The 16,727-nt window shown below is 43.1% G+C and overlaps 2 protein-coding genes across 2 annotated transcripts; one reads left to right on the top strand and one right to left on the bottom strand.

Moving 5' to 3' along the window:
* Nucleotides 1–5,111: 5,111 nt before the first annotated feature.
* On the bottom strand, nucleotides 5,112–8,103 carry ch25h (cholesterol 25-hydroxylase). The gene is made up of 2 exons (XM_041962845.1): nucleotides 7,631–8,103; nucleotides 5,112–7,405 (listed from the first exon to the last, which is right to left on the bottom strand). Exons 1-2 carry the CDS (start codon nucleotides 8,051–8,053, stop codon nucleotides 7,070–7,072), a joined length of 759 nt encoding a protein of 252 aa, XP_041818779.1. The 5' UTR covers nucleotides 8,054–8,103; the 3' UTR covers nucleotides 5,112–7,069.
* Nucleotides 8,104–8,716: 613 nt separating this feature from the next.
* Nucleotides 8,717–16,522, top strand: LOC121624742 (interferon-induced protein with tetratricopeptide repeats 5-like). Its single transcript, XM_041962598.1, has 10 exons — nucleotides 8,717–8,874; nucleotides 9,541–9,720; nucleotides 11,321–11,510; nucleotides 12,349–12,540; nucleotides 12,924–13,151; nucleotides 13,997–14,141; nucleotides 14,229–14,352; nucleotides 14,459–14,600; nucleotides 14,826–14,873; nucleotides 15,813–16,522. The coding sequence occupies exons 1-10, from the start codon at nucleotides 8,870–8,872 to the stop codon at nucleotides 16,008–16,010; spliced, it is 1,452 nt and encodes a 483-aa protein (XP_041818532.1). The 5' UTR covers nucleotides 8,717–8,869; the 3' UTR covers nucleotides 16,011–16,522.
* The last annotated feature ends 205 nt before the right edge of the window (nucleotides 16,523–16,727 follow it).

Genomic DNA, 16,727 nt, shown 5'->3' with positions numbered 1-16,727 from the left:
AACGTCGTCTCTGCCCTGGTTGTGTTTGTGAAGCGCAAAAGTCTCAGCTGCAGCGTTTTCAGTGGCTCAGTATGAAGGAGAAATTACAGCATTTATGTGTTGCGAAATGGGTCGGTCATGACACAACAGATTTCATCCGATCCCCTTCCCCCTTAGTAGGCCTTTCCTCTGAATTACACACCACGGAAACCTTCACCCCCCCCAGCATCAGGATTCATCATCTGCCACATGCTGCAACGCATCACCCTGCACTAACTTCGACATTTTAAATAAGTTGGTTGCTTCGGTGCAACAGTTGTTGCTTGTTGTTACACTGCAGATGATGAAGATCTAAGAGCACAGTCTGTTCTGTTTATCTTCATTCATGCTGAATAAGAGCTTCCTCTCATGACAATATTATGTAACGGCCCAATATGTCACAACAGGCCTCAGTGTGTTTGGGTGTGTGTGTGAATTTGTTTGTCAATCAGGTTTCTGATAAAAACCGTCTGAGGTACTGTTACTTGCAGTATTTTTTATACTTACATGTATAATTTTCAGTCTGTAATGTTGTACTTTTTGTTTCACTACATTTCTGTGACAGCAGTTACTGTTTATCTTGAAGATCGAGATTTTAAAGGTGCAGTATGTAATATGTACGTAAGAATCTTAAAAACGTTGAATAATGAACAAATATTGCAGTTCTGACATCCTGTTAAAGATGTCTTTGTACCGTGTAAAAGAGAAACCTGCTGAAGTTTTTTTTTTTATTTGAAATCACAGCCTTTTTCTGCTTCCTTCTCTTTGTGCTCATCCTCTTCTGTGTTCCTGCAGAATCACTGATGATGTCGGTTCTCTTATTATTTGCTTCATGTAGCACAAGAACTCCATTTGCTCTCTTATGTCACAATGTTGCACAGTCTCATTGGCGCTACGTTTAACGTACTGCTGTCTGTAAAGCCTCAATTCAGTAATTAGACTGTTTGGAAATTAGCCTTGTGAAATAACTGGCTAGCCGAGCTAGCTTGCCCTGTATTACAGTGTGATACTACAGCGATGGTGGTTTCTGCAGCAGTTGATGTTTAGTGTTCACACAGTCACAAGGAGACTGCGTTGATGTTATTTTACAACATGTTCTGTGATATCCCGACATTATTATCTAAAATACATTTAAAAAGGGAATCTGCTGGTCCTGTGTCATCAGTGGACACAGCCACATAAAGTTGTGTGGCATAAATAGGTGACTGAGAGGTAACATATATAGATTAAAAAGACCCTAAAACCGATCCTTGCAGAACCTCACAAGGTATTTTGGAGGTTTTGGAAAAAATATTGAGGAACAGCAGTTAAAAACAGTTTGCGACAGCAGAGTGTGAACTGTGTGAGCGGCTATATTAAAGGCAGCACTCAGGTTGTTTTGCTGCTTTACTGCCATCTACATTTGTCCTGATGTCACTCGCTGCTTTAAAAAGGGCTGAGATCAGCCCTAAAACTAGACTGAAACACTGCTCGAGTTAATAAAAGTGATCAATTGGATGTAAACACGTTTTTTTCTGAAATTTTACCTCAAAATCGATGATAGGATAGGATCAAGGCTACTTTCCTCGTTGCATCAAGCGATTAAAAGCCATTTCAGCATCAGCCAGGCTAAAACTGTGCAGCAGGGCCTCACACTGTATGCTGCAACGCAGCACAACAGTCTTGGTCCTGGAGGATGTGTTCAAATCCTTTCCTTCAGTAAAAGTATTAGAATCAGTGAAATGTACAAAAGTACACCAGTTAAAGCTCATCGACCTGCCTCGACAGGTGAGCCACGTCACTGACTCACTCTGAGGGGGAGTTCAAGAATTTGTACCAGCTACCAGAGCCAACGTGGGAGCAGAGAAAGTTTCAGAGACGCAGTGCCTGCGTAGGTCGAGGCATGTTTCTACAGGTTCAGGATCAGATCCAGGAGAGGGAAGCCCTAAAACACTGCAGAGCTTAAATGCTGAAGGTGAAGTGATAGTAAAGTTCAACAAAAGCTGTTCAGCAGGTCATCATGTTGGCTGATGCTTTGTAGGGCTTCACACAATGAAATATATAAAGCTATAAATATGTATGTGTGTGTGTGTGTGTGTGTGTGTTAAATAAATGAAACGTATGAAGTCAGTACATTTTTGTCACATTATGTCATTTTAGATTATTAAAGCAAAAATCAAAACCTAATTTGGCTTTGAGTTGATCTATTTGTTCAAAATCCTAATTACAACCAAAACTGATGTAGATTTTTGAGGCTTTGCTTTACGTTATTTGATTTGACTTCTGAAATCAAGTGATTTATTGGAGCGATGGTGTAATAATCCTACTAATTTTCACTCCATGTGTTTAGAATCACAGCTGAAAATTTGTGTATTAAACGTTTTTTACAACCTGGACCTTATTTGTAGCATTAAATACGCCCATTTACTCACCCAGACAACTTTGGTGGCATTTGGAATCGTTTTGAAGAAGCTAGCCCCAGAGGAGCGGCGCGTATATCCATATAATGCGAGTACTCGGGGCATCCATGCGCAGCCTCTATATAACGCATAATCTGCGGCAAAACTCGATCATATTTCAATATTTTGTTATGATATGCTGGTGCTATTCCCCTCTGAGCCGGCGGTCGGCTAGTTTAGCTGTAGTTTGGCGCAGCGATGGTTCGTTGTTGCGTATTCGTAGCCGACCGCCGCAGAGTTAGCCGTATTGTGGCTGGCTGCTCGCAGCGGCCGGCGTTCAGTAATGACATCATCCACGTCAGAGGAAGTTGTCTAGAGATGCCGGATGTTGATACCACTGGCTAGCACCAGCATATCATAACAAAATATTGGAATATGAACGAGTTTCGCCGCAGATTATGCGTTATATAGAGGCTGTACGCGCCGCTCCTCTGGGGCTAATTTCTTCAAAATGACTCCAAATGCCACCAAAGTTGTCTGGGTGAGTAAATGGTCGTATTTAATGCTACAAATAAGGTCCAGGTTGTAAAAAACGAAAGTTATCCTTTAAGTATTTCTGAACTTGTTCTTTGAAAGTGCTGTTGTTATCATTATTTTTGTATTAGATTTAGGTTTTGTAATCCCACTGTTGCATGTAATATTATTTGTATGTTTGATATATTTATATCTCAGTTTTCCTGCTAAGTGAGGATGCAGGATCTCTGTGTTTGAGGCTTCAGGGTTTTCCCATCTTGTGGGACAGTTTTGGCTCGTTTCCAAGCTGCAGACACTCTTGATGTTGAACTATATTACAGTAAGTGACCTGGCCTGCAGCCTGAATCACTTCCCTTCTGAGGATTTCTCCTCCCAGTCTTTGTTCTACTTAATTGTTTTGTGCTTTTATTTTGAGTGCTGTTTTCCTTTTACTTGGGAATTCCACCTTTTCTCTTTTATTATCCAAACATCCTAAAGCTTTGGTCTCCCTTCACTTCCTGCGTGATGTTGACTTCCTGCAGATCTCTGACTGGATCTGACCGTCGTTCAGTCCATGATGAGTCAGTCGGAGCTGAGGCAGGGGCTGCTGGGAGTCGAATACTTCTCCTGTGACTCATCAAGTGAAATGTGTTACTCTCTGTGTGTCACTCTCTTATCAAAGGTTTGTAAATGTCAAGAAGGACTCAGAGTTAGTGTGAAATGGATTCAGTGTGTTTGACATCGTGCTGGTGTTTTCCCGCTGAGGCTGCACCTCAAACACTCACCATGTTTCATCAGATCCCACCGTCCTGTGGACACGTCTGTCACACTGTCCATCACTTCTGAGCATGATGAAAGGAAACGAGTACATTTTCTCAAAGTACTGCACTCAAGTTCCATTTTGAGGTACTTGGACTTGGCAGAAGCATTTCTGATTAACTTCATTTCAGAGAGAAATATTGTACTTTTTCACTGCATTATATTTATCAGCTGTAGATACTTTTCAGAAGAAGATTTCAGTAAGATTTTACAGAAGAAACATGTCAAACTTATGTACTTTTACTGCTGATACTTTACAGGAAGCTGATAATCCTTGTGTACTTTTACTGCTGATACTTTACAGGAAGCTGATAATACTTGTGTACTTTAACTGCTGATGCTTTACAGGAAGATGAGCGCCACCAATCACCAATCGTACCTGACCTCAGACCTGGATTAAAAACCAGATGCAGACCTTTGAGTGATCAGTCTGAGAACTCCTGATTTATAAAATTGAGGCAACTCACCATTGAAGTATCATAGTAATCCATCGATAACAATGACAAAACGCTGTGATTATGTTGGCAAGGGTCCAGATGATCCAATCAAGCAAATTATTTAGTCCGAAATACTTTAATAATCCACAGAAAGATGTTTTAGCATCTTATCAGTTTAGCTGGTGGACGGGCTAATCTTCCATGTTTTTTCCAGTAAGCATGTACACATGGGAAATATGTTGGTTTCAAAATGGCCGCTGCACCTCTGACCTTTGGATTGACACCTCAGTTGACCAATTAGGATCTTCCATGTCATGTCCATACCCAGTAAGAGCCAATGAGAGTCTGCATTGAAAGGAAGTGGCCTATTCTCTTCTTTTGTGTAAAGATCGAGCTAATTGCAACTGAAAACACACATCATGACGCCTTATCCACCTCCGAGCTCAATAAAAACTGATAACAATACCACAGAAACAGAATATTTTCATGTGTCCTCCAAAAAAAAATTGGCATTTACTATTCTTATCTAGATAAATATATTTATATTTAAGCCAGGCATGTCTAAAGAATTCCATCAGAGCCGTGTGGCTGCAGGCTTTTGTTCCAACCAATCAAGAGGTCACCCAATTATCAGCTGACGCCTGAGATCAGCTGATTAAATGAGTCCAGCCTGGTGTGCTCCTCCTTGGTTGGCATGAAAACCTGCAGCCACATGACCCTTTATGGAATAGTTTGGACATGCCTGATTTGAGGTATCTATTCTCATATTTAGGCTATATACCTTTTATATTGAAGCCAATCACTGTTATCACGATTTTAAACTCTATTTAATATCTCTGCTGGCTGTAAATTACCTGCTGAAGGCTTTTCAGAATTGGCTATACAACGTGCCAACCATTTGCACAACTACTTGGAATATTTGGACTGCTTATTTATTCCACTGCATTTAATCTTCAAGTTCAGTTTTATATTTGATCACTGCAAACACACACTTCCTGTGCAAACACACACAGAACAAAGAGTCATTTATCAAATAACACATGTGAGGAGACACTACACATTTACACACACTGTTAAATATTAATATAACAAAGCATGTTGTTTCTTTTCCTCACCTTTACAGTTAAGTCAGAGAGTTCGGATGAGTTCAGAAACCTCTTGATTAGTTCAGAAAAGATTTTTTTAGATCAGTTCATAGTCTCACAATCGATTCTGGACCCTCCTCATCAGTCAAGAAACATTGTTCACAAACATCCCGAACACTGTAGAAGCTTTTTCTTCTGAGCACCTCAGAACCTTCTGGATGAACTCAGAGACATTTAGCTGCATCCATCATTTCAGATCCCTGTTCATCTCCTTCTGCAATCATGCAGAGGCAAATCTACAGCCCTTAGTGTGGGAAGCTTCATAAATGACTCAGAGTGGTTTGACATTCAGGGTGGCAGAAAAATCACAAAGCAATAAAAAGATGAAGGAACAATAAGTGTGTGTTTGTGCAGCAGTGTGAGTCATTACTCTAACACAACACACACACTTTACAAGTGCTGTGTAAGTGGGAGAGGTGGTTTATTACAGCAAGGAAATAATTTGATTCAGGTCACAATGTCGGGCACTCTGACCAGACAGATTCTGAAACAACGCTGTCTTTCCTGAAACATCAGTTTCAGCTCATATGGACGTTGACATCACAGTGTCTTCCTGCATGAATGGAAACGTCTCTAAGTGTTCCAGTTTAACCAGCTGGGACAGTCGTCGCTCTATCATGTGTCACACTGAAAAGAGCACAACTCAAATTTGTGGGAAATGTGGAACAAAATGAGACACAAATATTTAGCTTTTCTTCACAAAGTGTATTCTCAGATCAGAGTAATAAAAATACTGTTTTCACATTTCATTAAGTCACATTTTCCTCCTGTTCATCAATCTTCATCCACAAACATGCATCAACTCACTGATTTACTCTCTTCACCTTCTAAAGCAGCTTCAGTTTCACACCTTCACAGTTCAGTCATTTGACCTTCTTTGATCCGTCTTAGATAAATATCACAACATGAATATAATAAAAGAAAATTCAAATAAAAGCATGGCGTTCAACATTTTGCATGATTGTTCAATATGAACATTTTTTTCTGATGCGATGAAGATGATCTTTAATATGTCATCTTAATGCCGCATAGCAGCACATGCACATAATTCTTCAGTGCTCAATGTTACACTACAAAAATCTCCTTTTCCACAAGTCAAGTTTCAAGTGTTATTTTCTTGATTGCAGTCAATTAATCATTCTGTTCAGTGTCAACACACCAAAACATTTCTCTTCAAACAAGTTGATTTCATTGAGAAGAGTTTCTACATCTACGTGTTGTAAGTAAATGAGGATTTTAGACAAAATTATGACGAACACTTTGCAGTGTGAACAGATCAAGTCAAACAGGCCTCATTAATTTAATCAGTTCTGGTTGAAGTTCTGAAATAAATACATGGAAAAAAAAATAGATAAAGTGTGTAAATAGTATATAGTGTCAGTCTTTTAATATAAAAGACGTCCTACAGTGGAGATTTCTGCAGCCCATCAGCCAGCCACAGAAATGTCTTCATCTGAGCTTTAGACCAGATCAGATACCTCTGGAAGACTTGAAAAACCTTCCCAACCACTTCAGGACCCATTCAGAAAACTTTTGATGTGTTCAAACATTTACCTGGTTCAGAACTTCTGTACCAGTTCAGAAATCTTACAGGCAGTTTTAAAACCTCATCTTTAGTTTAGAAACTAGTCTGTTTAGCTAGTTTTCAAACCTCTTGTTCAGTTTAAAAAATGTCTCTTTCAGTTCAGAAACTTTTCGTTCCGGTCTGAAACTTACTGATTGGTTCTGAAATCAGTTTTCTCCATCAGTGCAGAAACTCTCAGTCGTGTTGTGTGCACAACGTCCCTGCCAGCCAGTCCCAGTGGGTGAAGTAGGGGGCGTAGTTGCACTTGGACTTGAGGTGGTGGAGGTCGTGGTGGCGGGCCCCGCCGTACAGCCCCAGCGGCACCAGGCGGTGAGTGGCCCAGGGTAGGTCGTAGCCGCAGTGGTCCTCCACTGACAGCCAGATGTTCACGACGAAGAAAGCCAGCTCAGTGAGCGGGTGGCAGCCCAGCAGGACGGTGTTGGCGGTGGCGAAGAAACCCAGGCAGAGAGTCTCCCAGACTCCGGAGTACTCCGCCGTGAGGGCGAAGGGAGAGGTGTAGGTGTGGTGCACCTGGAGGAGGAGAAGAAGAAGAAAAATGAGATTGGAGTCTATGTTTAAGGGGGTTCCTCACTGATTGTCCTGCTGTTTTCAGTATTAATAGCATTACTCCTTACAACTGAACGATGATGGTCATCATTTCTTCAGAATGATTGATTGCCTGATGGTTTCAGCTGTAGATACAGGGTTTCCATCTGTCACTGGTAAGTGATAAATTGTTTGAGTTCAGATACAAACCTTGTGGAAGTTGCGGTAGAGCCAGGGCACTTTGTGTTGCAGCAGGTGCCAGATGAAGCTCTGGGAGTCGAAGAGCAGCAGGCAAGCCAGCACCTGAGCCAGCAGGTGGGGCAGGGACGGGGCCTCCTCGGGCAGGTGGATGGGCCTCAGGTACCAGTGCATCACTGTTAGCGGGAAGATGAAGACCAGGTGATTGTAGATCGTCAAAGCCAGGCAGCTCCACATCGAGGCCCAGCTGACGGAGCTCTGAGGCTGCAGCTTGTACCTGCGCACCAGGGCCCACCTGGTGGACAGCAGGTCCAGGAGTAGAAAGGGCAGGCAGAAGGACAGGTAGACGGACAAGGAGAAGATAACGGGGAAGAAAGGTGAATGCAGGAGGGAGGCGTGCCCCAGCAGGAAGTTCCAAACAGGCTGCAGCAGCATTCTGCCATCAGATTCAGCTTCAGTCTTTGTGTGTTTAGTCTGAGTCTGGGCTCAATACAACGGTTTCATCATCCCAGCTGCCTTTATATAACCTCTGCTGGATTCTGGACTCCTCCCATCATGCCCTTATAAGGACTTCTCCTGCCCTTTGGGAAGTCAGTAACAGATGAGGAAATGGAAACTGAGCAGCGAGTTCAGACAGAGTTTGCTGCTGCTGCTGCTCACTGTTGAAATCGAACAGACATGGTTTCGAGGATCAGTGTGTGTGTGTGACAGCTCGCAGTTTTTACTTTGATTTATCTTCATATTGTCTTTGTGTAGCTTTATGAACTGCCTGTCTGCATGACGGTGAGCTCTTCATGCCAAGTAATGGACACCTGAGGGTGAAACCTCAACTAGCCAGTGAGAAGACACGTAGTCTACACGTAATGAGAGACACACCTGAACTTACACAAACCCGCCTGACAGGCTGACAGCTCTCTGAATCCAAATATTTCCATTATTTTATCATCATAGTGTCTCATTTATGTGACTGTTAGTGTGTCATGGGATGCTTTGTGAAAGCACTCTGGATGTTTTAGATCAGCATGTTAATGTGAGAGTGACTCTGTGACTTTCCGCCATGAGAAACCTCACTCTTCTTTACGTGATTTCAGGGGGACAGTGAACGCATCAGGTTCCCTTTCGGTTTCATTTCTTCGCTTTGAGCCTCTGATCAGTTTCTGATCTGACTGACGAAGCAGCTGTAACATCACCATCATCATTACCATCTGAACTTTTGTCCTTTCAGATCAATGAGGAGGTTTTTATTTCAGTATGAGGTAAGTTTGCTTCAGTTTAACAGCAGTTTAGCATGTAGAAGAAGCAGAGTTATAACAGTCTAATATGTTTGTCTGCAGATATAGAGACAAGTTAACTGGTGGCTTTTGGTCTCTTTGTGGTAGTTTTGCATGTTTTTATAGTTGTTGTGAGTCTCTGTGTTGTGGTTTGGAGTCTCTTTTTGGTGATTTTGCATCTCTTTGTGGTGGTCTTGACTCTGGTCTGTCATAATTTTTGCAGGTTGCAGTCGTCACTGCAGTAGATATGAGTCAGTTTGTTTCTCCTCATGTTTTTTTGCACTATGCGGGTCGATACAAACATCATTTATAACATTACAACCTGACTTTACTCCTTCATATCATACCCTCATTGCAGCTGTAACATAACTCCTTATCCAGAGGAGCACTGAATGATCTTACTGAGGCTGCAACAATTGCTTTCATTTACACGAATAACCAAAAAAAGAGCAGCAGGCGCTCAAAGTTATTAAGGTCCAGACCTCAGGGACCTCAGAGGTGTTAATCTGCCTCTTAGTGAAAACCACCAGTTAATAATAACATTATAAAACTGGGTTACGATTGCGCCTAAGCTTGTGTGTACAGTATGTGACAATAACGTGTCTTCAGTGGTGAACAGCCAATAAGCATCCTCTCCTCTGTGACCTGCAGTGACGCTAGCAGCACTCTTCTCTCAAGACTGCAGCAGCTGCAGAGTCGCTTCACCTGGGACCTGAAGAAGGAAGAGATCGACCTGGACAACCTCAGCACTCGACTGCAGGACCATATAGACCTTCAGCTGGGGCAGCGGGGTGCAACGGCTCGCTCCTACAGCTTCTTGGCATATGTCAGGTAAAGTGTCCTCTGCTCACCCGGCTGAGAGGCTCAAGGATTGTGGATTTGCTGGAACAGTATATCTTTCAGAGCAGGACGGTGTGAAGATTAGTTTGTGCTTGAAGGCGACAGAAGAAGAAGTTGCCTGTAGCTGACTAACAGCCATTAGCTTATGATCTGTAAGATGCGAGCCAGGTAGGCATATCACCAAAAAGGCCACAGGACCAGATGGCACATCTGCTTTTCTGCTCAAATCCTGTGCAGAGGAGCAACAACAGCTTGGTACCCCATCTTCCAGAGATCTGTGGATTCACACACAATGCCCAGTCTATGGAAAAAATCAGTAATCACTCCGGTTGCTAAAAAACTATGTCCTGTGGCCAACAATGACTTCAGGCCTGTGGCTCTAACCTCCATAGTCATGAAGTGTTTCGAGAGGATGATGGTGACTCTGCTCAGGAGGGAAGTAGATACACACTTGGACTTTTTTCAGTTTGCCTATAAGCAGGGTCGAGGCACTGATGATGCTATTACAAGTGTCACTCATCTGGTCAGCAAACACCTCGAGGACCCCAAAACTTATGCACGTGTGTTGTTCGTTGATTTCAGCTCAGCGTTCAACACCCTGCAGCCGCACCTGCTTCTGGGAAAACTGAAGGAGATGAATGTTAATCCTTACATTCTAAAGGTGGTATCACTCCTTCCTGACACAGCGCACACAGCAAGTCAGGGTCAACAGCGCCCTCTCGGAACCAAGATTGATAAGCACAGGCGCCCCACAGGGCTGTGTCAGCTCCCCCGGTCCTCTTCACATTGTACACACACTATGACTGTGTAACAACACACTCAGAGAACTTTATTATAAAGTTCTCTGATGACACAGCTATCGTCAGCTTGTTGCATGCGGACGGTAGCCCACTGGACTAGTCATCAGATACAGCATTGCGGCCTAGTACGGCAACCTGACCTGAGGTCACAGATTGCCAGTCTGGTGCGGACTGCCATGAAGATTATAGGGGTCAGGAACCATCCTCCCCTCCAGTTGCTTTATGAGCAGTCCGTCACCAGACTAGCACAGAAAATTGTGTCTGACCCGACTCACATTTTACACCAGCTCACAGTTCGAGCTTCTACCTTCTGGCAGCCTCCTCAGGGGGGCGCCAGAGAGGCGAAGAGGAGGCAACTCAGCCTCCTCAGAGTCATAACTGAGTCAGATGTGAACAAATGTTTATCTGTTTCTGTATGACTTGTGTGATCATGTCTCTGATGATCCAGAATAAACCTTCAGAAATCCACTGAGAAACCAGAGAAACCAGATTCCTCAGAACAACAGATCAGCAGATACACTGAAAGCCTCCAGTCTGTTGTAAAAAATCCTGTCACTTTGGTTTGGACTGGGGGCCTCAGAGTTTTAGAAACCTCGGTGCAGTGGCTCGGTGTCTGGTGTATCTCGCTGTCTCACCCTAGTACCTGAGCCAGTGCACGCTCACCGACACTGAGGGGTTGTCTTCAGTCTGAACACCTGCTGATGTACCTGCAGCGCCAAAATGTTTGGAAACAGAATAAAGCATAATTTAGCAAAAAAGTTGATGTAAACATTATAAATGTCTCTCCTCAGTTATCTTCAGGGTCGACCAGAGGAGGCGGTGTCGCATCTCGAACAATCAGAGAAGATGACCAGAGAGTGTTACGGTGAGGAGAGCACGCGGCGGCTCATTGTGACGTATGGAGACCTGGCCTGGCTGAAATACCACACCGGAGACTACACACAGTCAGAAAGTTACTGCCAGAGGGTCCAAGACATACTGGTATGTATCAGCGGAGGCTGCTGACTCAAAAAACTGGAGAGGACAGGAGCAAAACCAACGCATGTCATGTCATTTTAAACTAATCGGCTAATACCTCTACTGTCTTATGCCCAACAACAAACTAAGGAGTAAAACAAGAATTGTCTTTTTGTCTTGATAAAAAAAAAAAAACTACCCTAACTTACACAGAACATCATAATCAGCTCTCACCATAATGAACACAAGGCAGTCAACAGAAATGACTGCACTGCTGTTGTATTGTGCTGCATCAGATGGTGGAACTCATAAACTGGAGGGACGGAGAGAGAAAACAGCTGAAAGTAGGCCAAGTAGGACTTGCTGACTTCCTGGATGAAAAGCTTCAGTTTCATGACCAGTGTGGCTGCGTGTGTCCACCTTCCTCAGCTTGTCCTTCTGCTCCACCTTGACACCACCAGGTCTCATCAAAATTAACCACGAATTTGGAGACTGACAGCGCCTTTCTCACCTGCCCTGCAGGTGTCACTGTTGAAGCATTTAAATCAGAATTTCAATATTGGATTTATTCCAAAGAAGAGAGAAACATCATTTTTAAATGAGTGTGTGATTTGATAGTGGTAATTATGTCAACCAATTACTCATTGTTATATTTTAATCTCCCTCTTGCCTCTAAAAAGCAGCCTCCTCCGGTATTCACACACTGCTTTAGGACACACTTTAAAATGTGTTGAATCCCTATGAGGAACTTGTATTAATACTTATTTCAATTGTGAACTCGATCAGAGTCACCACTCAGTTTACACAGCTTCTAAATCTAAGTGCCGTTTCTTTCTTCACCCGCCCTTCCTTTTCTTTACAGTTGATGTATCCAACTAGTTCCTCCACAGTTCTCCACCCAGAGGTATATGGAGAAAAAGCTTGGACCTACCTTAAGTTTAGGAAATCGTACTACCCCAAAGCCATCGACTGTTTCCGTGAAGCACTAAAGCTGCAGCCTGATGACAGCGAGTGGACTGCCGGTTATGCTATCGCCCTCTACCGCACAGAACCGGTCAGTTTTCTAAAAAACATAGTTGAGGTCTCCATCAATGGTGATTATTCAATCAGAGAATTTAATGTCAACATGTTTGATTGATCCCACACCAGAAAATTAAGATGTTATAGACAGCAGTGATAGCAAGTATAAAAAGGAGATGTGGAAAAAGAACAAATAGACAATAAAAAGGGATTGAAAATAAAAATTAACTATATAAATATACATTATATACAAGAAGAGTATACAACCAATATTGCACAGTCAAAATATACAACACAGTCGAAAAAGACTGCATGATCACAGTTAAAAAAGCTACTAACGTTCTTGGCAACTTGGATTGTGAGAGATTTCTAGCGCATGAATTTAAAACAGTAAACTGACTGGACTCTCATTTACAGAGGGCGTCAGAAACACCCAACCAGGACGAGGAGTCACCGGCCACTAAACAGCTTCGCCGAGCCCTGGAGATCAACCCTGACGATGGTGTTCTGCTGTCAATGCTGGCTCTGAAGCTGGTCGACTACAAGAAACACCAAGAGGCGGAAGGCCTGGTAGAGAGAGCGCTAAAGCTCGGTCCCGACAACCCTCATGTCATGCGCTACATAGCCAAATACTTCCGCATTCAGGTGGGTGTGAATTACTCTGAGGTGAGCTGAAGAAAATACTTACTATGATAGACTAGAATTCAATTTGGGCAGGCCACTCAGGGGGTCATCACAGTCCCCCAAATGAATTATGGAGTCTCCTGGTGGAACCACCTGTCGGATCCCATCCAGGCACTCGAAAAGGCTGGATAACTCAAGCTAATCCATGAATACAAGAGAGTCGCTGGGATGTAAATTTTATCATCAGACGGTGTACACATAGGCTTTGTATGGACATCTGAGTACCTCCAATCTGTTGGGCAGCCGCTACGATACAACTCATCCTCCAAGCGGACTCCAGAAAGTAGCATAAACAACTGCTATGCGTCCATGATCTGTTGGGAGTGTAATCTAAGATTCAGCTTTCACTGTGAGATGTAAAATTGCACTGAAGTAACCTGGGAACAACTGTAACAACATTGCCATTTCATCCGTTCCATGAACAGATGCTTGATTGAGGAAGACTTCAAGGAACTGGTCACTCTTATCGTTTGCATTTTCCGAGTTTGGCTACTTGTCTTTCTTTGTTCTTTCACTATATAAGGTGAACACACTTTTGGCAGAGAACACTTTGGACTAGTCCTCCATGCTGCATGAAGTAAAAGAGATCTGATTCATTAGATCAACTTTATTAATCTCCAGCTGGGGAGATTTTGTAATTCCATCACACCGTGTTTGCAGTTCTTCAGAAAATCAGCAACTCTCAAATCTACAAGAAGAATTTCTTTAACAAGGCGACTGTTTGATCTGATGGATGGGGGGCTAATAATGCGTCTTCTTTTGTTTCTGACCTAAAACTGAACTGAATGTGTGTGTCCATGAGCCAGGGCGAGGACGATCGCTCTATTGATCTGCTGAGGCGAGCACTGGAGAGGACCGACCATTCGGCTTTCATCCACCACCAGCTGGCTGTGTGCTTCAAGAAAAAGAAGATTGCTGAACAGAGAAGAAAGCCAACCTTCGACAAGCAAAGTACAGACACACACACGTAGGTCCAAAGGCGCTTTCCCATAATATGTAGAACTCTAAGCTAAACTATGTTCTTCTGCATTACTCTAGAGGTGAAGCAGTTGAGGCATCTCTGTATTCAGCACCTGGACAAAGCTGTGAAGATAAAGACTTCATTTGTCCTTGCGATTGCGGATCTGGCACTACTGTATGGAGAGGAAAAGAATCTGAGCAGGTACTCTGACTCTTTGACTTAATTTGACCAACCATTTCTCCACTTCTTCGTCTTTTTGTTCGTATGCGCTCCTCATCATCATCGTCGTCATCTCTTGGTCTCTCAGGGCTGAGGAGTTGTTCCAACAGGGCTTGCAGAATTTATCGGGGACGGACAAAAGCATTTCTCAGGTTTTTCATCTGCGTTACGCTGAATTTCATCACTATCACACCAAACAGGAGGCTGATGCGATCTCTCACTACACCGAGGTGGGTTTACGTCTGTATGTGTGTTGTATGTTGACATTATACTGAATAAGATCAGCTACACTGATCCACCGTGTGAGAGGTACAAAATGAAATGATCGATACAATTCTTATTATATGTATAAAGACATAACATTTAGAAAAGCAGATGTTAAACATCTTTATGATTGATGACTGGCTGTGTCCCTCTGCTGTACTGATCCGTGTCCTGGTTTACTCACTCAACAGGGTCTAATGTTAACACAGAACACATGGGAGTGGAGACAATGTGCAAAGGTGAGCATCAGGTTATACAGAACTGCTGACGCCGCTGTGCAAACCAAAGGTTATGTACTGTATCTGTAGTTTTGGTGGCTCTCCCGTTCTCTACCAAAGAGCAGTACAGTAAAATCAATGAAGACTACCATCTCAGCCAGTCTCAGTGATACTGTACTCAAAACACACAGGCTTAAACCCAGAGACAGATACATATGACAGGTATGATAAAAGTCCAAGGTCATTTCCAAAAACATGCAAGGGTCAAATACCAGACCAGGCAGGCAAATCTGATAAGCGACAATGCAAAGCCAGAGTCAGGCTCAGGATCAGGCAGGCAGAAACAGACAGACATGAACAATGCTGGAAAGCTAGGCAAAAGCAAATTATGTGCAGGTGGAGAGATGGGCAGGTAAGCTCAGGTGAGGGGAATGGCAGGCTCTGGAGTGACAGGAGTGTTGGAAGGTCTTTGTTGGCCACGTAGAACCCAAAGTACTTCCACACTCTGCTTCTCAGATGCTTTACAGTTTAATTTTTTTCCTGCGTCTGAAACTGAAGTGTGAACAGTGGCAACCCTGAGTCCTGTAAAGGGTGACGCTTTATCAGCAAGATAAAGGAAGCAGATAAAAGAAGATGTAGGTGTAGAGTGGCCCGCAAGCTGGAGGCCAGATGCTCGACAGTATTTAAAGGAGGGGTGATTCATTCTGGAGAAAGTTGGTTGATATTTACTGAATTTGAAATGCAGCGAATGTGTACTATTGAGGGGGAGGGAAGGAGAGATGGGGGGAGGAATGGTAAATCTGGTATGATAATGTTGAATCGCACTCTGAAGAAGGAGAGACTTAATTTCACGTGTTTCTCAATGACTCACCCCTCCTTTGGCAGCCGGCAGATGTCACCTAACGTAACCTTGAATAGACATAAATGAACCTTCAGATGTTGCTCCTGCTTTTCCTTCAGAAGTTGAAGCAGATCGCAGAGCGACGTCTCTCAGAGGACGAGAACGACGACGAGGCTTACGGCCTCTTGGGTCGGGTGGCCAGAGCTGAAGGCGACAAGAAGAAAGCTGTGGAGTATTACGAGAAAGCTCTGGACTGCAACGACAACGAAGACGAGTACCTGTCTTCTCTCTTAGAGCTGCGCATGGAGCTGCAGTGATGAAATACAGAGAGTCAGCGGTTCTTCTGCAGTTATTCTGAGCTCATCAAGCTGTCAATGTTGTTAGGTTTCCATTTTATGCCTTTTTCAAAATGTTCTCTCTTAAGAGCTGCAAACGATACATTAAACTAGTTAGTTTGACACTAAAGCTCTGCTGATGTTTGGTTGCACCACAGACATGTAAGGTTCATCTTCACTACCGTGGCAGAAAGTCCAAACTAGCCAAAATAAAAAAACCTGTGGCCAGTTAGTGAAAAGCCCTATACTTACTGCAGTGTTCACTGCCGTGTTGTTGTGCCCAGTTATCTTTGAACACTTAGCTACGCAATAGCAAAGAGGCTAATGGCTACAGTATGGTGTATTGTCACAGGTGTAGTTTGTAGCCGGTATTATTCTCTATGTAATCTGATGCACACCTGTGTAGAATCAGCTCATTCAGTGCGCTGATAAAAAATAAAATAAAGAAAATGTGTATGTGTGTAATAAATGAAATGTGTGTAAATAAAATGCATGATTCAAATGTATAAGCATATTTTTGATGGTGTGGAGACACCTGCAGGCCACAGCTGGACCATGATCATATGAAAAACCTTTCACCTTCGTCTGGAAAGCTGCAAATCACAGGAACCGCAGTGCTGTGAGATTAAATCCACCTGAATATAAATCAAAAGGCCTTTTCACAAAAAATACCACAGATCATCCGTGGTTTCAGTTTTA

The sequence above is a fragment of the Chelmon rostratus genome, chromosome 21, assembly GCF_017976325.1.
Source record: "Chelmon rostratus isolate fCheRos1 chromosome 21, fCheRos1.pri, whole genome shotgun sequence".
Lineage (NCBI taxonomy): Eukaryota > Metazoa > Chordata > Actinopteri > Chaetodontiformes > Chaetodontidae > Chelmon > Chelmon rostratus.
Note: the sequence above shows the minus strand (reverse complement) of the source record. Positions and strands in the feature narration are given on the sequence as shown.